The sequence below is a fragment of the Carassius gibelio genome, chromosome A6, assembly GCF_023724105.1.
Source record: "Carassius gibelio isolate Cgi1373 ecotype wild population from Czech Republic chromosome A6, carGib1.2-hapl.c, whole genome shotgun sequence".
NCBI lineage: Eukaryota > Metazoa > Chordata > Actinopteri > Cypriniformes > Cyprinidae > Carassius > Carassius gibelio.
Genome location: NC_068376.1, coordinates 26806557 through 26833441, shown reverse-complemented (window position 1 = coordinate 26833441; position 26885 = coordinate 26806557). Strand labels below are relative to the sequence as shown.

At 36.1% G+C, this 26885-nt stretch overlaps 2 protein-coding genes across 2 annotated transcripts; one reads left to right on the top strand and one right to left on the bottom strand.

Annotated features, from left to right (window-relative positions):
• Window positions 1-993: 993 nt before the first annotated feature.
• On the top strand, window positions 994-16758 carry LOC128015911 (rho-related GTP-binding protein RhoA-D). Its single transcript, XM_052600157.1, has 5 exons — window positions 994-1173; window positions 10801-10958; window positions 13742-13862; window positions 15105-15235; window positions 15622-16758. The coding sequence occupies exons 2-5, from the start codon at window positions 10803-10805 to the stop codon at window positions 15793-15795; spliced, it is 582 nt and encodes a 193-aa protein (XP_052456117.1). The 5' UTR covers window positions 994-1173; window positions 10801-10802; the 3' UTR covers window positions 15796-16758.
• Window positions 16759-18177: 1419 nt separating this feature from the next.
• On the bottom strand, window positions 18178-26733 carry LOC128015908 (putative helicase mov-10-B.1). Its single transcript, XM_052600156.1, has 22 exons — window positions 26533-26733; window positions 26167-26272; window positions 25829-25986; window positions 25471-25712; window positions 25127-25382; window positions 24881-25021; window positions 24617-24779; window positions 24386-24537; window positions 23674-23844; window positions 23359-23506; window positions 23098-23259; window positions 22295-22398; window positions 22033-22130; window positions 21841-21939; window positions 21613-21724; window positions 21411-21528; window positions 20768-20959; window positions 20538-20600; window positions 20308-20433; window positions 19269-19357; window positions 18738-18850; window positions 18178-18654 (listed from the first exon to the last, which is right to left on the bottom strand). The coding sequence occupies exons 1-22, from the start codon at window positions 26664-26666 to the stop codon at window positions 18596-18598; spliced, it is 3006 nt and encodes a 1001-aa protein (XP_052456116.1). The 5' UTR covers window positions 26667-26733; the 3' UTR covers window positions 18178-18595.
• Between the last annotated feature and the right edge of the window lie 152 nt (window positions 26734-26885).

Sequence of the window (26885 nt, the reverse complement as noted above, 5' to 3'; positions counted from 1 at the left end):
CCAGTGACAGCTTGAGTGTAGCTTTTCATATTGATCAAAAATACAAAGTAAAAAAGATATTTAATAGTGGAGACCTATTGAAAGCTAATAAAGCATATTTTCCAGTGAAAATTGTAATATTGTGAACTTCAAATAACTGTTTGCCATTAAAATGTATCTTTTCAAATGTAATTTATTCCTGAGATGGCAAAGCTGCATCATTACTCCAGTCTTCGGTGTCACATGATCCTTCAGAAATCATTGTAATATGCTGATTTGCTGCTCAAGAAAAAAATAAATAAATAAATATATATATATATATATATATATATATATATATATATATATATATATATATATATATTATGGTCAATATTCAGAACAGTTGTGCTGCTTAATATTTTTGTGGAAACCATGACACTTTTTTTTCAGGATTCTTTGATGTAAAGTTCAAACATTTGGCATTTATTTGAAATAAAAATATTTCAATAAATTTGCTGAATAAAAATTAAAAAATAAATAAATAAATAAAATAAAAAGACTGACCCCAAACATTTGAATGGTTGCCTATTATAGAGTTTAGAGCACCATTTAAACAATTTATGAAATTTATAACTAATCTAATAAAACAGCAAAAATAACATACATAAAATTATTAAACCATTGTTTTGGCCAATAAATATTTAAAAAACAATAATATAATAATACGTTCATAACACTTAGCTACGTGCCTGTTTTATGAAAAATATTCCTAAAAGGACAAAAAATTCAAGTATTATAAAAGATTATACAGACCTTGTCTGAATGCATATCATCGTGGATTTATTGTGCTGACTTGTTTAGAATCTATTACAAAAATAATAATAATAATAATAGCTGATATTAGAATAGGAACCAGTGTGATGTATTGGTGTGTTGTACAGGACAAGTACAGGACGAGGCTCCCGGGCAGCGGTCTCCACAGGGATCGGAGTGATGTGGCGGAGGGAGGGACCGCAGTGAACCTCCTCCTCCTCCTCCTCCAGCAGAGTCTATATTCAGCAGCCGCGCAGCGCTCGGGTCCAGTGTGATTCCCTTCTCTGCTGCGGGCGGGTCTACTGTGAGTCGAGCTGCGTCTCTTACCAATAATCGCGTGAAATTTCTCCAATTTAGACACGCGGTCGACAGGGAATTGGAACCCTTCGAGGAAACAAGGTATTTAAGTTTCCCTATGAATACATGACATTTTATTTTGACATTTCGGACTTTTGGAATGTTGGTAGAAAACAAGTTGGTTTGGGAAAAGTAGGTGGCGGCTGGGAACCGCGATAGTTCTCAATCGAGCTCGTTGACGTTAATGTCTCGCGTTATTGTGGGAATTATGTCAAGTTGACAGTTTATACCCACTAGGCAGTGTGGCCACATTTACAGTTCTGTAGAGTGTTATAGTGGTATGAAAATTTAAGCAAAACCGTTTCGGTTGTTCTTCGCTGTTCGGAGTGCCGTTTCGAGTCGTGAGTAAATCTAAATCCGTTTCCTTCAGTCATTCTAGGGCGTTGCAGTCGACAGACAGCGCTTCAGTTGTCTTCAAAACTTTTTCCCTGAACGCAGCCGTCTTTCAAGACGACATCGTCTGACATAGTACTGCCGTCTTAAAATGTGTCTTAGACCAAAGGCAACCAAATGCTTGGAGAAGACTTAAGAAAGGCCTGGTCTTTAATCCTCGATGTGTTGTAGGCCATTTTACACTCATGGCCTTGAGTTCAGATAGCCTTCAGCGACATTTCAAACACAGATTTCGGTATTTTGGATGTTATAAAGAAACACTTGTCTGCATCAAGATAGACAGTGTTCCCATGGTCCCGGAAAACCTAGAAATGTCAGGGAAAGGCAGAAGTGTGATGTTTTTTTTTCATGCCTGTGAGATTTCTCACGAAAATTGTAAAAGAATATGAAAAAAAAATTGACTATAAAAGCCTTTTTACTCTGGTCTATTTATTTATTTTTAAAAATCCTTATTCAGTCATCACTCCTGGAAAAGTCATGGAAGTTCTTTTATTAGATAGAGAAGGTTATAATGTCACTTTATGAATAAAAATATATTTATAATGGTTAAAATGGGAATGAACTCTTGTTTGAACATCAGGACTTTTTGTTTGAAGTTTCGAATTTTAATTTTTAGATTCTGTAACTGGTCATCATTTCTAACGATTTATTTTATTTTTTATAATGTATAAAATCGAGCTTGCATACCTAGTGACTACAATAGCATACAGAATATGTTTTGGACCCAATTAAATTAAACTTAAGTAGCTAACAAGTTGATATATAAAATAAGCATGTAAACCAACATTATTGTTTTACAGGCTTTAAATCATAGCAACTTGAATAATAAATTGGGCTGCTTTAAAATTGATGTTTATGGTTTGACTTTTTGTGATTTAATGTTGTAGGATAAATTGTCAAAATCTTATCTATGTCACGTAATGTTAAATTAGAAATACACTGAAGAATGCCTTTTCAAAAACTGGAGACACATGGCTCAAAAATGCTTAAATCTCATCCAGGTTTTTTGACTACAAACTAAACTGAACAGGTCTTAGTTTAAATGTTGTTTAAAATACTTTTAAAGATGTGGAGGCCAAATGACAGACATGAATGACATAAAGTCTGCCACATGTAGAATTAAAAGGATGTAAACAAGGCTTGTCGAGAAATGAAGTGCTGCTTAAATCCAAAGCTTATTAAATAGGGATGCACGATATTGGATTTTGGCCGATATTCGATATGCCGATATTTTCAAAATAATTTTGGCCGATACCGATATCGATATATATACAAATATATACTGATATATTTAAACTTTAATTTTACTGAAGAGAAATCCATGTATCTCTTCTGTACTGATTCTACCATAAATGAATTATTTTACAAATGTAGACAGACATTCACATCTGAAAAACGGGTCAAATTTTTCACTTGGAGAATATCGGTTTGGCTCATCGGCAGAAATATTCATATCGGCCGATACCGATGATGGTCATTTTAAGCTTTTATCGGCCGATACCGATGTTGTGCCGATATTATCGTGCATCCCTATTATTAAATGTTGGTTTGCACCTTCTGCTTGTTCATTGTTTTTCTGTTTATTTAATGCATTTCATATTGTAAGTGAGACAAAGTTGGTGTCAAGACAATGCATCATGCTGCTGAACTAATGACTGAATACTAAATGACTGAGATTAATATATATGCAATAAAAAACAAATGTTTGATAGTAAAACTCATGTTGATGTTTAATGCCAAACATCCAAACTTTGATAAAGCCTGCTCATGTAATAGTTTTGTTCATTTGGTTTGCTGAAAATGCCTCCCTGTCTGGCATCAGACCAGCGTTACTAACTGCTCCCAGAATCCTCAGCGTGCTTCCTGTTGCATTAAGCCTGTGGCTGCCTTTGTCAACCTGCCGTCTGGTGAACTTTGCCACACTATGTAGATATTTTCCTGGAGAAGAAATGTTTCTTCAGGTCTGCAACCCCAAAGGCATTTTATTTTTGAGTGACACTGTGGCGTCTTTTGAGTGAGAGGACACACTGTCAATACTTTCTGAAATAAGACACTATAGTTAGGCCAAATCCCACAGTAGTCTTCTGAGACTCAAACAGTCCCAAAATGAATCAAAATATAGTTGGATTACATGTGAAAACCTGGCAGTAAATTAAGAGAGAGGTTCTCCTACACTCTGGACACAAGGATGGTAAACCAGGACAAAAGTTATTACTGTTTACCTAAACCAGATCTCTTTAGTTTATTATCTTGAGCATTGATGAGCTGGTTGTGTTACTTGCAGCATCATATATAGGCCATAAAATGAGTCTGAATCTGTCCCTCATGTCATAAAAAAAACATGATTTCATTTATTCATCATATCATTATTTTTCTGGTTTTATGCCATGTTTAATGTAAGTTGTGACCAAATGCTTTCTTGAGATTTTGTTGATTTATATTCATCATATCATTGTTTTGCTGGTTTTATGCCATTTTTAATGTAAGTTGTGACCGAATGCTTTTTTTGAGGCGATTTTGTTGTTTTAGTCATTTTACATCACCAATTCAAACGGAGTCAAATTTTCATTCTTACAGTTCAACTTAAAGCTGCGGTACGGAACTTTTGACGCTCTAGCCGTTAATAAACAGAACTGCTTGCGTCTTGCAGAAGAACATCGTAGCCGGAACTACTTCTCTCTGTTTATGTCTATGAAGAATCACAAAGGTACTGGGTTACTCCTCCGCGGTACCCCCGAAGCAATCTAAAATAGTCAGAATATAAACACTTATTTTAGGTGCACCCTAGTGATTCAGGACAGGCTAAAAACACGGTTTGGAAAATGGATTCATGGTGGACGCTCACTTATTTTATACATTTTTCTACATTTTGAACACAAACAAAGTTACGGGCCGCAGCTCTGATTGGTTGTTTCTTCCCGGGAGCGATGGAGTTTCTGCAAATGGCAATAGGACCGCTGGGAGGAGCCAGAGGAGCTTGATTTTTTTTTTTTTCACAGATTATCGGTCTCATATTCTACTGTCAGGACATAATGACAGGTTTAATAAATATGTAAAAAATATTTTTTTACAAAAGTTCCCTACAGCACCTTTAAACTATGAAATGTTCCTAAATGGGGAACTACACTTACCTTTTCCACTGGTGGCACTTGTGCGACTAACTTTTTCAGTTACTTGCGCAAAACATAATTTGGTTGCACAAATTTTTTATAGTAATCCACTCTCGATAATAATGAAACTGTATTGCATACAGATGTTCTTTTTATTCTACTTGCCATCTTTTAAACCACATTCCTTCTTGTTTTATTTCTTACAGTACACACAGTGCATTGCTCCGTCTTGGTACCTTAACCCAGAAACTAATTTAAAATAGCACTGCATAGTTTAATAACTTCACACTTCAAACCAAAATGTATTCAGACTAGGGCCGGGACTTTAACGCGTTAATTGAGATTAATTAATTACACAAAAAATAACGCGTTAACTAAGATTAATTAATTACAGAAAAAAAAATTCCCGCATTTTTAATAACTTATTTTTGCACCGCGGAACGTTTCTCACTGGACGCGTTTCGGCGGACCGATTATACTGGAGCACCAACTAGCGTTCGCAACGCATCATAGTTCGCATATCACCGCAGCAGCACATCGAGCCTCAAGGATCACCTAAACGCAAAACATATAGCAGCTAGCGTGGACTTTACACTTTATGTTGAACTATGTATTATTTTGTTGGTGCAACAGTTTATGTTGAACTCTTTATTGTTTTGGCCAAGGTTATTAAGAGTTGGACTTGAGCATGTTATGGCCTCTGAAGCAACAGAGAGATGTTTTCTAATAGTCAGTGTTTCCAATGTTCTGAATGTAATTGACAGTATTGTGTTTTACTTAAAAAACTCTTTACAGAAGGTTCCAGCACCTATAAGCTTCCTGAATTTCTGAAATGTACTATTTCTAAATTGTTTCTAAATATGCTATTGCTACACTTCATGGCAAAAATTGCACTGGTCTGCTAGACTTGGTTGAACAAAAATAAACAATATTTTGTTGCTTAAGCTTATGTATTCAGTCATTATTCAATGGTATACTATAAATCCATGTGAAAAAAATTACTTCTCACTGTTCTCAGGTCAAATATTTATATGCGATTAAAATGCGATTAATTTCGATTAATTAATTACAAAGCCTCTAATTAATTAGATTAATTTTTTTAATCGAGTCCCGGCCCTAATTCAGACACCTTCAACATTTCTCAAATCATCACAGTTTATTTGTTATAGTTTAGAAATTGGTAATAAAATATGACAATAACTCAAAGTTAAACTGTGTAAGAACAAATTCCTCTTGATAATGTCAGATAACTTTGATAGAAAAATATGTAATGGAATCAACCAAAACTTCAGACAACTGACAGTATGACAATATTTACACAACTATCAATACTTTGTTGAACAATTAGCCTTTCGCCAGCCCCTCCCCCAGAACGGCCATTGTCCAATCACACATCATAGCAACCGTTACTATGTGAGCAGCTCTGACAAACATTGACTCCAAGCAAGATGGTGAAGCGGTGCACCCACGGCGTGTGTAAATCGGACACTGGATACCCCGAGAGACTGTCTGGAGGAGTTGTGTTCTTTCCATTCCCAAAGCCGAAAACACAACGTGAGCGGTGCCTACAATGGATAAAACAGTGTGGACGGCCCCACTCCCAGTTAAATGCGTTGAACATTACAGATAATAAAATAAAAAAAATGCATATCTAAATGCCTTATATTTTATTTAATGTATTTCATTTTATTATTTTATGTTATGCACCTTTTAAGCGAAAGCAATTTTCTATTTGTGAATTCTGTTCATCAACAATGGAAATAAAACTTTCTGATCCTGATTCTCAAAACAACAGAGAAATTTGACACACATGTAGGTTTAGCTAGCTACCATACCCTTGTATTTGAACAAAATCGCTACTCGCAATAGACAATAATAGACCATATAACATATGAAACAGAATGACCATATGGTCCATAAGGCGGTGCTGGTTGCATTTGAGGTACAGGTCATGGGGTTTCTCAGATTTCGCTTGAGACCGGTAAGCGTTAGCCTCGATAGAAGTCGTGTCTTTTTCATTGCGTATTTTTATATTTTGAATGTATCCCTCCACTGCATACTGTAACCCCTTTTGCCTCGATCTGGAGGATATCGCGGAGGTATTGCTCCAAAAAAGTCACTGACACGCACTGGTATTCTCTCTCTTCCCGTCATGGCAATATGTTGCGCTGGTCGTGTTTGACCATTTGTTTGTCGGAGGTAGCAACAGCAATTAAGGGGGGCGGGGCTCGGCGAAAGGCTAATTACCAAGCAGTGCTTAATTTTGTTCATTCTGTGGTGTGAAAACGTTGCATTAGCAACTAAAGAAATAAACACTTAACCAAAACATGGTCAGGTCCCTAAAAAAAAAAAAAAAAATATATATATATATATATATATATATAATATATATATATATATATATATATATATATATATATATATATACATACATACATACATACATACATACATACATACATATATATATATATATATATATATATATATATATATATATATATATATATATATATATATATATATATATATATATATACATACATATATATATATACATATATATACATATTTTTTTTTTTTTTTTTAATCAGTTTCAGAATTTTTAGGTATAATATTTCTCAGATCACTGTATTTTGCTATACTCGCATATATAAAGGAACTAGTGTCCTGAGCCCACCAGTAAAACAATATAATCAATTCTATCTGATTTTTAGTTTGTAGTTTTAACAAGAATTTATCCACAGTCAAAGTAATTCAGTCAAGAGCAGTGAGTGATTTACTTTCATTTTCATACATTAAGGACACTGACAGCAGAGCTAGTAAATTAGGCACGGTCACTTTGAGACAGTGCATCCATTATAATGATACGCATCCGATTTATTTCCAACTCTTTACTTTCACTTAAGACATAACCATAGACTTTTCGAACACACTTTCCAAGACGGGTATTTTGACCTATTTAGAATCTATTTGTTGGTACAAAAGCAAGAAGACTTTGAGACGCGACGCATCCTTTTCTGTTTGTTTAAACTGCGATTGGTATTTGTTTTGGTTCAGGTGCAGGAGGACGCGAACGTCCTGAAGGAGAGCTCGGTTCAGTGTTGCTGTCTGTGAGATGTGGCTCTCTCTCTCTCTCGTGCGCACCGAACACAGCGCACGAGTAACCAGCTGCTCAGTTGGGCTTTCTCGCATCGCGGGGCTGAAGCTAACTTGATGTGTTGAATGCTCAGAGCACGTTATAAAATGTATTTTTAAAATACACATTTATGTTTTAATAAATGCCCATAGTAAATCATAGCATAGTTTTTATGTGATCACTTCGCTCCGGTTGGTAACCTTATAACCTTACTTTAGGCCATAAGGAAACTATATTACCTGTCGGTTAACTACAATAATATATTATATTGCAAGTTACTATGCAGGATGAACCGCAAAATCAATGTGTTTGGGATCATTTGGGCAGTCCTCCCATCCTCAACTGTTGTGATGTTTGTTCAAAAGAGACTTGTCCAGATGTGTCACAGGAAACCTATGTAAGCAGGATTTGAGTTTCTGTCTTACTCTGCAATGAACCGAGTCTTTAATAATAATAAAGCTCAATATGTTTAAAGTTCCTTCAGTTTGCTTCTGTAACCTGAATTACCTGCTTGTCTGTATTTGTGTACTTATCTTTTGTCAATAATTGTCAAGGCATTTTTCAGATGAGTCATTAGTTCAGTTGTTTTTGAACACATGAATCACAAGTTAAAAGCCTATTTACTGGAAGACCGAAAAGAGCAGGGAATTCCGCACATTTCAGACCCTGCTACGAAAGCGATATACAATGCTTATGAGGAAGTCTTCTTGATCAGCTGCATACTTCTTATTCTCTGTCTTTCGAATTACAGTGCTCCCTGATCATCAAGCCTAAGTTTCTCTTTTGGTAATGCAGAAATAATATTAAAAAGGGAATTCTCCGATCAAACAGGTCTGTGTGACAAGCAGTGTTGTGTAACAGTTAAAATAATGAAACCTTCTTATCAGAAAGAGAAAAGTTAACATGTTAATAATGTGATAATGTGATAATTATAAATGATGAATACAATTTTGAACATGCACCCTTTTTTTTTTTTAAGATTTCTGTGTGTGTGTGTGTGTGTGTGTGTGTGTGTGTGTGTGTGTGTGTGTATATATATATATATATATATATATATATACATACATACACACACACACACACACACACACACACACACACACACACATATATATTATTGTAGAATTTATGTTATATATTGTTTATCCAAATTTATGTTATATATTTAAATATAAAATGTATATTAGGGATGTTCCCGAAATGCAAATTCTGGGCTGAAACTGAAAATTCTGGATGTACATGGCTGGAAACTGAAACCAAAATTGCTTTGTAATAACAGATACTAATAAAAAAAAGGCAATAAATGAATCACACTTTTATTGAAAGTAATACAATAAAATTGGACAGAAAATATATTAATATTAAATATCAATATATTATGTTTATTCAGTTTTATGCATTTTTTTTTTTTTTTTTTTTTGAGACCAATTATCCAAATAATGTATAGCCCTACAAAGCTATTATTATCAGAGCATGTGAACGTCATTTTGTAAACATATATAAAAAAAATGTATCCCTTTTAAGTTGAGTTGCATCATTTTCCCCCCAGTGTATACCACCATAAGAATTGTTTCAGAAATTCTAAATAAAAATTATTTTATTGAACTTTGCTTTTCTTCAGTAAATTACTTCACAAATGTTGACAAAAGCAACAAACTCGCATTATTTAGCCTGTTGTGGAAACCGCAACTGCTAACAATGTTCGTTTCTCCGTTTATTTGTGATCCCTCTCTTTTACAAGGAGCTAAACCTCTGCATTTCCTGTGGGTGGATGAAGCTTCATGTGAGAGAGACAGAAACCCAGACCGTACTAAAAATAAAGTTCTCCAAGGAAGCACAGTCTGATGGAGGCCTGTTGATAAGTGGTCTTGTAAACATACACAGCTGTGCTTTCTTACTGGCACACATTCATCATGGACGCGGGACAAATCGCCCCCACATAAAGACCCGAGCACAACCTCTCTCACTTCTTCCTCAGAATTATCACACTACCACTAGCTCCTACTGTATATGCAAGCATGGAAATTGATGTTGGCGATCAATGTGATAAAATGTGCTCTTGAGAGATCTCGCTAGGTTGATTGAGTGAATGCTTTTCTCTTCTGCCAAACTCACAACTTGCAGTATAGTTTGCAAATTGATTTGAATTGTATAACCAGAGTCCAAAATGAACACTCGCAAATGGCATAGGCTATGTGACTAAAATTATCTTTACTGAGTAAATAAAATGCAACATGCTATGAGGTGGAAATCGAACCGTAAGAATGCTGTATGCAATTCAAATAAAAAATTATTTTTTGAAAGAGGTGACATTTTCATAGCCGTCACGTGTATGTTGAAAAGTCTGGTTGGGTTCAGAAGTCTTGTGTGCATTTTGAGGCTCATGATGATTGTGTCCGCATGGTGAGTTTTATCAGGTTCATGTTAAACAGATGTTTATATCATGTTTAAATGCACATCTGCTTTTGATTCAGCGGCTTGCATGTGCCTTCAGGTCGGTTTTCTATTATGGTAGACGACACTTGGCTGAATGCTAAAGAAAACATTGGGCTACAATTTAAAAAAGGCAAGACACGTAGTTTTGTATTGTTTTGGAGGACCAATCAAGAGCCACTCTTATAAATAATGAAAGTCGATCTAGGAAGCTGTTCCAAGGAAAAGACCATAAAGTATCCTAAAAGTGATCCAAATGACTTCTGAATATATATGTTAGCTTGATGTGACTAACAGATGGACATCTCTTGATCTTCTTTCATGAGAGTGATGACTGATGCATGAATGAATCATTTAAGCCAGTTTTGTGAACCGATTCTTGGAAAAGAACCGAATCAAAATAAAACATTTTATTTATTTTTTTAAACAGCCCTTTTTTGGACTAGAACCCACCTTACTGTATAACATGTTTGCATTTTACACTGAATTCTTACCTTTAAAATAATTCAAGAAATTTTTTTTTTTTTGAAGAAGAAGAAGAATTAAAGAGTCTTTTGATAATTTGTTAAAGCAAGTAATCTTTTTTCCTCCCAGGTATGGCAGCTATCAGGAAAAAGCTAGTGATCGTGGGAGATGGAGCGTGTGGGAAGACCTGTCTCCTCATAGTGTTCAGCAAAGACCAGTTTCCAGAAGTCTACGTGCCTACTGTGTTCGAGAACTACATTGCAGACATCGAAGTCGACAGCAAACAGGTTGGTATTGATTCTTGGCCGCCTCCAAACCCCCGCTTCCTGTTTTATACAGCTAGTCTTAACAATATTTCCAGTCCTTGATATTTGGGTTGCTTTTGAAAATCTCTGATTGTGAAACCCAAGCTGAGATCTGTCAGCAAACCACAATGTGCCATGTTTTTTTTTTTTCTCCAGTTTTACCCTATCGTGTTTATTCTAAACCAGAGAAGAATCTTGTGAACATTGTTGTTATTTTAGTCTGATGACCGTATATCCTGTATAGACACATTATCCAGATGTGTATTCAAACAATCAAGCCAGTAAGTGTAAAATAATACTCTTTGTTTTGGAACGGCGTTGTTATTGTGAACTAAAACTATTAAAAACTATTTTCCGAATTGAACTAAAGCTGAAATATACAGAAAATTATAAAACAAAGAAAATAAACAGAAATTAGATATAGAAAAAAAGCACATGACAAAAAATGTTGTCATTGTGAATTGAAACTATTAAAATTATTTCAATAAAACAGTTTTAAAATGAAAAAAAGTATTAAATGAAAAACTTCAACTTAGGCGCCTAGCTGAAATAAAATAAGTTGAAGTGCTAAAATTACTAAAACTAAAATGAGAAGTGTGTGTGACACGCGCACACACACACACACACACACACACGTGTGTTTCAACATTTAAAACACACAGACACACACGTGTCTGTGTGTGTATATAATACAAATATTTTATATAATTATTTTAATTATAAGACTTAGCCCATATATTTTGCACCCCTGACCACTCTGAAATCTAAAGAGGACTTTGCAAAACAGGAAATGGCTGTTCTTTCTGGTTTCCTGACTGGACCCGCCCCCTTTCGCTGTGACTCGCCAACCCTATATAGTATGATTAACAGACCACTTCATTTCCTGTGATAGAAGAGGGTTTTTTGGTGAAGGTGGGCTCATTCTGTGTCCTCAGCGCAGGAAATGTTGAAGGATCAGGATGGCATCTCTTCTGAAACCCCTTACCCTCTCAGCAGTGTTATTTATGCTTGGTTTGTCAAAATCTAGAAGCTTCCCATTGCCAATTGAGCAAATATCTTTCCATCCTTTGGGGAAAAAAGACATTTGATTTCTTAATCTTTCTCCAAACGCAGTCTACAACCGATATGAATTTGAAAAACTATGAGCCATCCAAAGCATTATGGGCTTGTTATTCCTCACCTGAAGAGATTCTTATACTGTAGAGCAGCTTCAGATCAGTACACAGTCTGGTCTCTGAGTGAATTGAGGGAAGGTTGTGTAATGATGTGGCATCAGGCTCGGTGTATGACTCAGCGGTGCTGTGGAGCCTCATCGCTAAGCTTCAGTCTTACAGGAGGACAGAAGGGATGTAGTTTGATTCCCTCTAATTATCTGTTTGACTAATTCAATTCATTAGGCTTGTGATTGGATAAGCCGATCCTTGCTGTACAGATTATGTAAGGGAGGAGTGACATATGCAAAGGTTTGATACCTTAAAGTTAATTTGCATTTACAGCAAGGATCTACAGTATGTCTGAGACCATATCACTAATGGCTTATAAATGTGTGTTTTTTTTTTTTTTAGATTATCAACATTGTGATGTGATGAAAGTGGATCAAGGTTTTTTTATGACCGGTTAAAAGTACTTAGAAATTTCCATTCCCCATATATATTGTTTTAACTTTACATTATTTATAACGCTTTTGACATGACACTGTTTCCACCCTCTAGACCTGTTATTGTATTGAAAAAAATAATGCAAATTTTAAATGCATGTCATACACTTAAAAATGACAGTGTTATGATTATTATCAATGATTAATTATTTATTAATTTATAAAGTGGCTCAGTAATAGAGCATTGTGTTTGCAGTGCAAGAGGTTGTGGGTTCGATTCCCAGGGAATGCATTTTAGGAAAAAAATGTGCCTGAATGCACTTTAAGTCGCTTAGATAAAAGTTTGTGCTAAATGGATTAATTTAATAATTTATTCTTAAAGATTGGTTTTAAAATAATGTTAACATTTGAAATATAAATGTAAAAAATGTAATTGCTTATTTAAATATTTATTAAAATATTTTTTTTATTACAAAGTAAAACAACATAAAATATAGAAAACATGCAGGATGCCATTTTTGTCATGTGACAGAAAAAATATAAAACAGGAAATTATATATCAGGCTGCTTTAGAAGCTCATGACTCTTTGTCGGAGTCTTTAAAAAACATAAATTATAATTGTTATAGCAAATAATCTAAAAAAGTAAATAAATTTGATATATATGTATGTGAAACAAATTAATGATAATTACATTTTTAAAAATGCATATTTTAAAATGTCAGACATTTTGTTTATTGGCTGTAGCATAATAATAGTGGTTGGTCTAATCTGTGTTTCATATCGGTGCGTCTGTAGTGTATAGAGGCAAGTTAATAATATCCTGAATATATCTGGTCAGTAGGTCTAAATACAAAGGTCTTGTGTAAAGGAGGGGGTTGCACTTGTACTCACATGTTTCCAATTAGCCGTCTTAAGCCTGAACTTTTTTCATTAGGAATGTATAAGGCTTGTTTTTTGCCTCATTTCTTGGGCTGTATACTTCTAAGGGGACACCTGTTGAGACCAGGTTTTTATGGTCTTAAAAGAAGTGCATTTCTCCTTTTGTGTCACTTATTTGATTGCAAATAAGTCATTGTGTCAAGTCCAGCATGCTGCATTGATCATAAAGGCTTTGACTAGCGGGCCTAACTGAGCTTTGACTCATTTTTTCCAATTTTGATCCACAGGTGGAGCTGGCATTGTGGGACACAGCAGGACAGGAAGACTACGATCGTCTGAGGCCTCTGTCTTACCCAGACACAGATGTCATCCTCATGTGTTTCTCAATTGACAGTCCCGACAGTTTAGGTATCAGATTTTCCAAAATCTTTTTCATATTTTTCATTTTGGCTCATCCTTATTTAGGTCAAGGCCTTTCTTACTGGAAAAAAAAATCAAACGATTCACTGAGTCATCCTGTGTTTTGTCTAAGAGTCGAGGTGCATCATGATAACTCTTGTGTCCATGACGACATTGTCATTTATCTCCGCCAGCTTCCCAAAGGAACATCCTGGTTCTCTTCTCTGTTACAGTTGGTGTCGAGAAGCTTGAATTAATTAGACTCTTACTGGCATGGGTGTAAAAGTTATCTCAGACAGTTCTGAGATTATTTGTTCATCAGATCAATGTTGCTTGAAATGAATCAGTCGTATAATTCATGCAGCAGTGAAACGAGTGTTGGAATGGAACCACCATTATTCTTCCAAGACTCTAAACAGGAATTACTTTGGAATAATAGGATTGGATTTGTTGGGACAAATCCCTTATTTCACTTATACTTTATTTAGGTCACATTCACATTATAAAACAAAGTTTTATAAGACCAAATATAAGTAGTATTTAACCTTTTCACATTTATGTTACCAAATTACAGTACCTACAGTTTGAACGTTTTGAAAAACTTACTTATTATATTGGATCCTATTTGTTATATTACACACATACAAATACGTGTGTGTGTATATGTGTGTGTGTGTGTGTGTGTGTATGTGTGTGTACTTGTTTTTCTATTCTGGTGGGGACTTAAACCTGAATACACACAGACTCATGGGGACTCGTGTCACGGTGGGGACCTAAATTGAGGTCCCCATGGGTAAACAAGCTAATAAATTACACAATGAAGTTTCTTGAAAATCTAAAAATGCAGAAAGTTTCCTGTGAGGGTTAGGTTTAGGGGTAGGGTTGGTGTAGGGTGATAGAAGATACGGTCTGTACAGTATAAAAACCATTACGCCTATGGAGAGTCCCCACAAGGATAGCTGACCAGACGTGTGTGTGTGTGTGTGTATGTATATATATATGTATATGTATATATATATATATATATATATATATATGTGTGTATATATATATATATATATATATATATATATATATATATATATATATATATATATATATATATACATACACACACACACACACACACACACACACACACATAAATAATATATATTTTTATTATTTAATGTACATTTTATGTAAATTATTTTTTTGTACTCTTTGTGTGTGTGTGTGTGTGTGTGTGTGTGTGTGTGTGTGATCTCTCAGAGAATATCCCAGAAAAGTGGACACCGGAGGTGAAGCACTTCTGCCCAAACGTTCCCATAATCCTCGTGGGCAATAAGAAGGATCTGCGGAATGATGAGCACACACGGAGAGAGCTGACTAAGATGAAGCAGGTGTGTTCCCGAGGCCGGCTGCACCTCCACTATGGGGAGGCTCATTTAAAAGCTCGTAGCAGCTAGCATTACTGCCACTCTAGAAGGCCTGATCATCATCATTTGTCAAACTCCTCATACAATCAGCCCGACCTCTAATAATCAGTGACTGATGCTGTCATGCCTTGCCCCCAAAAGATGTGTCAGCGATAGTGTTCGTAATCTGGGCAGATGGCCTCCATTATATTGATCCATTTAGTGAGCAAAATTGACATTGTATGTCATAAATTAGCCTTTAGCCGCAGACAGTGCTGTGTGATTCTGACGTCCATCATTCACAAAGTTTAAACAGTAATTTGATTTGAAATCTTATTGGATGTGATTAATCCTTCTCATCTGTTTTGCAGGAGCCGGTTAAACTGGAGGAGGGCAGGGACATGGCCAATCGCATTAGCGCCTTCGGCTACCTGGAATGCTCAGCCAAGACGAAGGAGGGTGTGAGGGAAGTATTTGAAATGGCCACCAGGGCGGCGCTGCAAGTCCGCAAGAGGAAGAAGAGGAACGGGTGCTTGCTGCTGTGAGAGAACTTCCCAGTCTTTTCCAGAATGATCTCTATAATGACCATGAATTACCAAACTCCAAAAAAAAAAAAAGTTTTTGACCAAACAACAACAAATACACTGGACTGTATGTCACATTTCATGCAAACCAACAGGTGGGAAATGGAGGAATGTGAATAAAATATGCATTCATTTGACAGAGGCTGGGTAGAAAGGCAGGTTAGATCAGTATATTATATCATATGTTTTGATTTAGTTTTCCTTTATGGCCCAATGTGTTTCAGAATACACTGTTTTTCTTCAGTTTGTACTGTACGGATGACATCAGTCGTACCAGTATTGTATTTTTGCACATTTAACAATCAACCATTACAACTGAGTCTTGTTTTCGTATTTTTGTAATAGAAATGAATATAACCATGTAGAAATATCTTAATAGCACAGAATTTGATAGAATCAGTGCCTTCATCACCATTCCCTCCATAATTTGAATGTACTCCAGTAAAGTGCTAGTTTTGAGCTTCTCTGTGACTTTACACTTACTTACATTTTTTTTAGAAGTAACTGTTTTTAAATGTATTTAAAGGATCTCCAATAATATTATATTGTTTATATCTTTCAATCCCCAAATAAATAGTAATTACTTGTCATTTGAAGGCTGTCACGTCTAAAACTGCCAATTAGGAATGTATTGTAAAATAAATGTATTTTATTTGTGTTTACCTATTTGTCCTCCAGACATGCAGAAATGTACGTGTGCACATGGAGCTCTTTAGATACTAAACTGGTCGAACCTGCCTCGAATATCTGGGCTGAGCTCATGCGGTCACATGTATTTTCCTTGCATTAGCCGGTTTAAAGGACACATGCTTGAGTATTGTTAATGCAAAAATTACATATGTTTTAGTTGTAATCACTTAAGTTTTTAGCACTGTTTTTAACATCAAATAAATACACAAACCAATTGCTAGCAAATGTATTTGAGTTAGAAGAGGTCTTGAGTGCCTTTCCTTTTCCCATAGAACTGAGTGCCTTTAGTTATCGGTCTGAAATGCATATGGGTTGAGATAAATGTTTGTGTGCATGCACATGTTTTGTCGTGATCAGTGTTGTAATGTTGCATGCCAGTAAATCATGAGGTGTTCGGGCCATCTGGGTTCTGAGAATAACTTTAGTTAATTATACAGAGTTTTGCTTCTGGAAAAAGATCTGCAGCTTTTATTCGCCAGCACAGAATCCAGATAGTGGTGTCTCTTCCACTGGTGTCCCCTGCTGGAGCCATGAGAAGTCTGATATGAGGTACATAAATCCACAACGTATTTCCTGTCTGTGTTCACTGTTTGAATGAGCATTGGATTCATTAGCACAGTGTAGTTTCCCTCGTCTGCTAATGTAAAAAAAATAAAATAAAAAAAGAGAGGGTAAAAAGCACAAAAAACTGAAGCAAAAAGCACAAAAAGATTGATAAGAACACTTGGATCATATGTCATCCCAAAAATGAAAGGGGAAAAAAAAGGATATAGTTTGCATTACGAAAGAAAAAAAAGATTTAGGAGGAAAATGTTTCTGTAGTATATTAAGTAATTATTACATATTTAGTTTTGGGATTTATTTTGTCTGTGTGTGTGTATGTATACACGCGCACACACACACATTTTATATATATTGTTATATACAAACGAACCATCTGTATAATTCTTGACCACCTCGAACACTATTATTAAACAGGGCATTATTTAAACACTGACTGTACAATACAAGTACAAACTACACCCTACCTGCTAATAAAAGAGGAACATGTTCTTGTACTGATTTGTGAAATCCTCGAAGCAGATGTCCGTTGTGAAGTCATCGTCTGCATGAGCTAATTACTACAGCGACCAGCCTTGGCTTACAGAGCTCCTCTTTGGACTCCGAGATCAATCTGCTGTGTGTTCATATGCTCTCTCCTTTTTTTCTGGAAGTATTAAATACGATTTATTAATCTTAGATTTTTATGAGCGCTCCGTAACAATGCTTTGTAAAGGAGACTAGTAGTAAATGTTTGAATGAGGTGAAACCAACCTATGTTAATAAACTATTTTTTTCTAAACAAAAAAGTTGCACTTTTTCCTTTTGAGTCAAATTGCATGCAATGAGTAGCAACACCTCTTACAAATGCTGGACCATTTACTATTGAAAAAAGTTATTTTGCTATATTTGCCAAGACTTTTCTGCCTAAATTTAAGTACTACATAAAAAACAATAACACCATAGTCATATATTGTATAAAATATCTAATCTAAACACACACACACACATATATATATATATATATATATATATATATAAACTTTTTTATATATATATATATATATAAAAAAAAACTGATGATTTGCATTGACAAATTTGTAATGACTCAGATTATTGTTTTTAATGTCCATTTTTACTTGCTTGAAACATTTTCAATTTATTACTTTCAGTAAAATACTACAGTAAAGTGCAAAAAAAATACAAGTAAATCTACATTTTCAGTGATGTAGCTGTTTAAATTAAAGAAATGAAGCTTTAATAAAAATACATTCTTGATTAATGAAAGCGATAATGCGATTGTGACCTTTACTCCACACAAGGTTGCACAACTGCTAGCATCTCTCCAGTAGTATGCAAACGGACTGTTTTGCTGAATTAGGAATCGAATCATTCATCTGCATTGTTTAACTAGCAGAAATCAATATTAAAATGGAGTTTGTCAGTTCTGCTTTACTGATAAAAATGAATAAATTCCCATTTAATCTGGATGTAAGATGATGGTCTCCATTGATTATTCTAAATCTGGTCCTCATTGTTCAGATCTCCACTCTGGATGAACATGCTGCTGAAGTGGGCTCTCATCTATATCTAGACACACACACACAATGAGTCATACGAGCACATAATATAGTTACACTTCTGATCCGAAAGTGTTACATAACGCTGCATACCATCAGAACTGATTTTTAAAGACGCCAGCCGGCTGACCACATCCTCTTCTCCTTCAGCATCCTTGTAGTCAAAGCCAGTGTAGCCCTGCTCGAGCTCACAGTACCTGATAAACCTACACAAATAAATACACATTCATGAAACACTGACTCCATACAGTTCAGAACAGACTATCAGTGAGACGCTTTGCAACCATTTCCTGAAACTAAACAGAACTCGTTCCACTTTCAAATCCCCGAACAAACAAAATCAAGTAGCATTCACAGTCCAAAACCTATGTGCAGTGCTTCTAAATATAACTGTAAGAAAAACAGTGAGATTTTTCCACTTGGGCATAAGGCCAGTGTAAAGCTAGCTATTTGTTTTGCATAACAAAAAATGCCAATATGGTATGTTATAAAAGATGCTGTCAGCCAATCACATGGCTTGTAAGTTCAAGATGGTTTTGTGGCCAAATGGTTTTGTAAGTGGCTTAGTTGCCAGTGGGTTTGTGGCAGGTTAAGCTTAGAGGAACATACATAATGAAGTCTTACCTCTGCCAAGTAGGATCCTTGCTTAGGATGACTGGGTTTCCCACTACAATGAGCAAGGCTTTGGCTCTGGTCATGGCCACATTAAACCTCTGTGGGCAACAGAAGGGCTTTACTACAGGATTGCATACTTTCTCTAATCTAAGTCCAAACAGATGGTCAGAAACAAGTTTTTGACCTCTTTCCCGCCCATTATGAGATTATGTGATATACACTTTTATTATTGTAGCTAAAACAACTACTATTTGATTCCACAAATGCCAACACATAAGCTCTTGTTCAGACTACATAAACTTATGATCAGAAGTTTGGGGTCAGTGTTTTTGCTTAACAAAATATATTAGTTCATTCAGCAAGTCTGGATTAAATTAATCAAAAGTGACAGTAATATTATATATATTGTTCAAATAAATTTTACCAAAATGTCTCACAGTCTTCACAAACATATTAAGCAGAACAAGCGTTTTCAACACTGATAATAATAAAAAGAAATGTTTCTTGAGCGGCAAATCATCATATGTGACCGTGGACCACAAAACCAGTCTTAAGGGTCAATTTTTCGAAACGTAGATTTATATAAACATCTGACAGCTGAATAAACAAGTTTTCCATTGATTTATGGTTTATTAGGATTGGACAATATTTGGCTGAGATACAACTATTTGAAAATCTGGAATCTCAGAAAAATCTAAATAATGAGAAAATAGCATTTGAAGTTGACCAAATTTCTAATCAAAATTACGTTTTGATATATTTACGGTAGGAATTTAAAAAAAAACGATTTCTGAAGGATCACGTGACACTGAGGACTGGAGTAATGATGCTGAAAATCTCGATTTGTTTCACAGGAATATATTACATGTTAGAATATATTCAAATAGGAAACATCTATTTTAAATTGTAATAATATTTCACAATATTACTGTTTTCTGTATTTCTGATCAAATAAATACATGCTTGATAAGCCCTAAACCTCAAACTTTTGAACAGCAGTGTATATGCACATACACTTGATTTACTGCATATATATAGAACTATAGACCTTCTCGTTTGAGAGGAAGCCAATGTTGAAGTCTTGGTCCATCTTGACGTAGTTGACGCTACTACGGACGGTAGAAACTATGATGACTCTTCTCTCTTGACCCTGAAACTCTTCCACTGACCCCACCTACATGAACCAAACAATGAAAAGCACAAATGACTCATAAAAGAGCTCAGAGAGTCAATACTGGGAGAAAGACATGAATAAAGAAATTAAAATCACAGGCAAACCTTGATGTCTTTCCATTTGTTCAACTCTGCCACAGTGTTCAGAGCTTTCCGAATTTTTTCCACCTTAAATGAATTAAAAAAAATCTTTTGGTTTTTATTTATGACATTTTTTTTTCTTTTATTTTTGGATAAAAGTGCTATTAAAGTGTTAGATCTACATTGAAAATATAAAAAGTTATTCAGGACTTACTATTAGCTAATTGAATTTTAATTTCAACACAAAGTCTTGCCTGTTTCCTGTAAGGAGTGATAATGCCAATGTCATTGGCGCTGAGTTTTGGCAGGCCCTTCTTGCCCTGCGTTTGCATGAGCTTGTTGAGGTAGCTAACGATGACCTCGATCTCAGTCACATTGAAGAATGAAGGACTGTTGGCCTCCCTGTCATCTTTCCCCATCACTCCATGAAACATGACAGGAAATCCCTGTACATTACACAAACAAGAAAAGTCTTTTATTCATTCATTGTGCAACATTAGCAGTTTCCTCCTTTCACCTCCCTGAATGTCACCTCCGTGACGCATACATTGACACACACATAAATCACAGAAACACAAATACAGGTTCTTATGGTTCCATGAAAAAAATCAATGGAACCTTTCAAGATTCTTAATAATGGGAAAGGGTTCTTTAGATTATTAACAAACAAAAAAAAAAAGTTCCTTGGGAATCCAGAAATGGTTCCACTGTGAAACCCCACCTTTTCGGAACCTTTATTTTTTTGTAGGAATACCAGATCTAGATTTAGATTTTACAGTTTGTTTAGTATATTTTGGGAAGACTGATTCTGTTTGAACATCAATTATCTACAAAAACGACACATTTCTTTGCTTCTTACATCTCTGTCAGATAAAAAAAACCCCAATGGTCTGGTACCTTCTTAGGGAGATGCTCCCAGCAGCAGAAGGCCTCCCGCTCCATCTGGTTCGCAAACACCTGCAGCTCATTCTCATAGAAGAGCTCATTGGGGATCCTGAGGATGGCGGGATGAGACCTGGGATGGGATGAGAAGGACTTGACGATAAGTGATCCATCAACACTTTTGACATCAAAAACGGATGGGAGAAAAGATCAGTACCTGTAGTTGCGCAGAAGTTTGGTGACGAAGCGGGTGTCATATCCAGAATGAGCATCCTGGCTCTTCTGATAGAGAGCGTTCTGTGTCATCAGCCTCTCCAGGAGGGACTGACCTGTTTCATATTCCAAGGTAATATTAAAAATATATTTTAGGACTGAAGTAAAGCTGAGTTTAAGAAGAAGAAATAAATGTCAAATATAACGGAAGTCATGAAACATCTTTGAGTACCCAGTCTGTGCAGTTGTGCCAGCGGAGATCTCAGAATGGGGCCCAGCTGCTGGGGATCTCCGGCCAAAACCAGCTGGCCCTTCACAGGATCCAGCAAACCTTGGGCAGAGGGCAAACGTGCAACATCGAAATGAAAAATATGTTCTTCTAATTCAAGTTCTCATTCTCCCCTCCAGACTTTTCCTCATTTACCCGCGATCCCGATGATACACTCAGGCTCCACGGCTTGTCCGGCCTCATCTATGAAAATGTGTGTGAAGTGACCCTTATCCACACCTCCTGATACGAGCCTGAAGAACACACAAATAGATAATCACTTTTAGCCAGCAGAGCAGAACATCCCAGCTAGCACTAAGTTGACAGAGAATATGACAGGACTATTATGGTACCGTGCACAACCAGAATGGCCCGAGGTTCAGGTGCTATATTACTGCTACGAATGATCTTGCTTTACCTTCCAGCGGTGACCAGAGTAACGACAATAACACTGCGGCCCATCAGATCTTCTCTAGATGGGAGGTGGAAGCTGCTCTGATCCTTATTCCAGTTACTGTGTTTCTATAGGAAACAGATATTTGAATATGAGTATTTATATGACATCATAATTTTCAGATATTTAAAAAAAAACAATAAGAAGAAAAATTAAATGTGAATGAATATATATATATATATATATATATATATATATATATATATATATATATATATATATATATATATATATGATACATTTTATATTTCATATTTAAATAATATTAATATTATATTTAGGTATACACATTCTTTTCAATTAATTTGAACAAATATAGATAGATAAATGATAAATGATGTGGTGAGAATATTTACATAAAACTAATTATAATACTTTTTATTTATATTATGTATGTAAATATTACATTTATTATTATTTTTATTATTATTATTATTATTATTATTATTATTATTACAAAAGGTCATGTCGAGTGCATTAGGATGGAGTTTTCTGCGCAGTGTGCTGGTGTTACCATCTGCATATCTCTAGTGTTCCTGTAGCTCAATTGGTAGAGCACTGCACTCCCCGGGAACACATGATAGATAAAAATTGATAGCCTGAATGCACTGTAAGTCTCTTTGGATAAAAGCATCTGCTAAATGCATAAATGTAATTTTTTTAATTTAATATTCCATGCATTCATTTCTGACCCATAATACATATTTCAAAAAATATAATTCAAATGGTAGTATGTCATTCTGGACACACCCGTGTATATGTCTTACCAGCAGTTTCTGTGGTACAGTGCGCGGGTCTCTGCTAGGGGCACAGAGTCGGTAGAGGCGATGGGCATCCACATATCCTAATAACCTCTCACACAGGAGGTCACAGGCACTGTTTGAGGGAGCGCAGGCAAGGATATGGGTTGTGGCCTTGGATTTATTCACCTGACGCAGCAAACAAACAAAACACAAAGTCATGTGTCACGTGGCTGTTTAAGGCAGCAATAAACACATGAATGAAGTAGTCCTTATGATTGTCTTTACCTGCTTTATGGCTTCCACCACTGTAACAGTTTTGCCTGTGCCAGGGGGTCCAAAGATCAGGTAAGGTGCTGGTTTAGATGTGCCCGACAGGATGTGCTGCACTGCTGCCTTCTGCTCTGGGTTGTTCTCTAAATCTTTGTTGAACATGCTGGAGCACAAACACAGTAATGTTTGATAAAAACACACAGAGTCCAAAACTCTTGAGTCCACTATTTTTCTTCTTATTTGACACAGGAAAACCTATAGTTCAAGTTACACTATCTTTGTGTTCCTGTCATCATCTGTGAGCGTGTGTGTGTGTGTGCGCATGCAGACCTGAGGTGTGGTAGTGCAGTTTGTCCAGTGCTTTTATCAGACGGGAATAACACATCTCCCAGTCTGTGCTGGCAAGCCAGCTCCACCGCCCTGTGCTGAAGCTTTATGGGGAAGCGGTTGATGTTGAACTCCACATTGAACTTCATATTGCTGAGAAACTTCTGGAGAAGACTACAAACACAGAACCAATATAGTTAGTTAATATTATAAGAGAATGCAGTCTAAATTAAGACTATTCGTTTTGAAATAATATAACAATTATATATATGTTTTTGAAAAAAGTCTGCATGCAACTGATTTTTTTATTTTATTTTTTATGTAATTTATTCAAATATCATTTATTCCTGTTATGGCAAAGCTGAATTGTGTCACTCTGTGTCACATGATCCTTCAGAAATCATTCTAATTTACTGATCGCAAAACAAATATTTCTCATTAATATCAACGTTGAAAACAGTTGTTCTGCTAAACATTTTAGTGCGAACCATGATTATTTAATTAATAGAATGTTCAGGAAAGAATTTACTTGAAATATAACTCTTTTGTAATGTTATAAAAGTTTTTTATGTCACTATTGATCTATATATAAACATCTCACTCAACCCAAACGTTTGTGCAGTGGTGTATTTATAAAATTAGGTATTTAGTACAAAAACACGTTACAATTCATGAAAGCTATGTATCATGTTCTCACTGTTTGAAATATTCTTACTTCTTGGAGAAGCCGAGTTTAACTCTATCAAGTTCTACACTGTGGACGTAGCCTTCATAGACAGTGATGGGCTGGTTCCTGTCCTCTGACAAACAGACGTTCAGTTTATCTCCTCGTAGTACGGACGGTCTGTTTTCTGCCACCCCTGGGACCTGAGTTAAAAACAGAGAGAAAGTAATCAGACAAAAAAATCAGTCCTAAAACTGTTAGATAATTGTGCTTTTCACTCACTTTGAGAATGAGCAACTTTTTGTTTGATTTGTCGAGGGTCATGGTCTTGCCGTAGAGATCGTACTTCTTGATGTCCACCTCCATCTGAATCTCTTCCAGGTGTAGGAGGAGGTGAAAGCGCTCCTTGTAGTTCTTCATGCATAGCTGAGTGTCCAGCACTTGCCTGAGAACATACAGACGTCTGTGACCAACGCACGCTCAGAGAGAGCTGCATGACTAACTTTAAACATTTATTTTTCTCTAAAAGCGTCCATGCTTGCTTGCCTCACTCTGGGAAGTTGCTGTTTTACTGACGGTGAAGGGCGCTTTGAGTCCTCCAGTTTGTGTTTGGCCAACTCTTTTAAGTATTCTGGGTATTGGTATGGATTCAACTTGACCATAATCTTCAGATTATGTGTGATGAAACTATTAAAAATACAGCGGGAAAAACGTGAATCAACAATACTGAACTAGATAGATCAATGATAGATAGATACTGTAGATAGGTCGATCTAGATAGACAGATCTAACCTCTCAGGTGGAACCCCTTGTTCCAGAATCCTGTTCTCCGGTCGGAGTCGTCTGTTCTGTTTGGGGTTATATGGACTCTCTGGGCCCAGCGTCTCAGCTAGCCCGGACTGAACCACTGCCTCCAGTTCCCGGACTATACAGAAGGGTTTAGCTGTACCTGGAGGATCTGCCTCTGGACAGAACTCAAAGTACATGGTGGCTGGAAAGTGTCCTTGGTGGTGGACTTTGTAATGCACTTCAACGACATAACTCTCACCTAGCAGAGAGACATCAATTTGACGTTTTGTGAGCATCTTAGTTCATTTGTTCTATATATTAAATGAGAGTCTCAGTCATTTTCTCACCTGGACAGAGGAGAAGAGGAGAGACACGGTTCACTCTCCTCTCATCTACGAGAGTGAAGCAGCGCATCTTGTGCAGAGCTGTGTAGTATGTGAAGTGCACGCAGTTCTCGCCGCGGTTTACGATGTGAAACTTCACCATAAACAGCTTCCCCTGCTCCTTGATTTTGAACGTAACCTTCCCTTTGGTGGCCTTGGGGTCAGAGGTTATTTCAACACCTTCTTTGTCTTTGATGAGTTGAGCTCTAAAGAAAAGACACACATGACACGAAACGATGTGATCAGATTCACATTATTAATTTAGCAATTTTGTTTTTCCTAGTTGGACACAAACAAGCAGAATTGTATCTTTGATGGTCACCGTTTCATTTTGAGTTTTTTGAGGATTTCTGAAGCGAGCTTTCTCTTCGGGGTCAGGACAGGTTTAGGGGAAGAGGACGCCAGGTCAGAAGCTGGGGCCGATGTGCTGGTGCTCTGCTGTGTGAAGGACTTCCACTGATCGCAGTAGTACACACGCACCTGTCAGAAGAGGACAATAATGAGGAGGAGGAGAGATAAGAAAAGCTATATGATGTTTCTTCTTTGCTTAACATTTAAATCAGTCTGTCACGTTTATGAGTAACGTTACACTCAAAACTTACAGAAATGAACCAAGGACATGGAAACAAAGGATCATTTAAATTCACAGTTTGATCTAACCTTAGGTTTCCACTGAAATATAACTTTTCCATCCCTTATAGTGGCTTTATTGCAACATACTAAGGCTCTGATCACATTGGAAAATGTGGGCTCTTTGCTTCCGTCCCTGAAAAGCAAACAATCACATGCAACTAAGTTCAACCTGGAAAAACAAGGCTATTGCATCAATGCAGAAAGATACATGCTGAACCAGGACAGTGATATGATGTTACACACAAACAAAACAATCATATATAAACGGCACACTATGTTTCATTACATACATTTCGATACAAAGACAAAATAAACTTGACGTGATGAATGCATCTTGTAAAACAGATGTGCCAGCAGACACTAAGCAGGTGACTCTGAGTCACAGTTGCAAACCTTTTGAACTCAAAGTTGTATATATCCCGAAGCTCGTTTCTGTCAGTTTTCGAGATCCTCTGCCCCAGAAACTCCAGGAAGTCAAGCCCTACTTCGTATGATGTTTTAAGAGAAGGCATCTTGATGCTGTTCATATGTCAGTAGTTTATGTTTGGGATGGTCTCTGGATCTTCGATCCCGGAATCGAAACTTGACAGTAGCAGTCTAACGGTGACCAAGCAAGGGTACACCTGTAAATGATCGCATTCAATATTAAACGAAGGAGCCCTGACATTTTCTTCACTGTTTATATAAATTACTTGGCTGCTCGAATGCTGAATCAATCCATAAACAGCTTAAACATAAAAATGAGT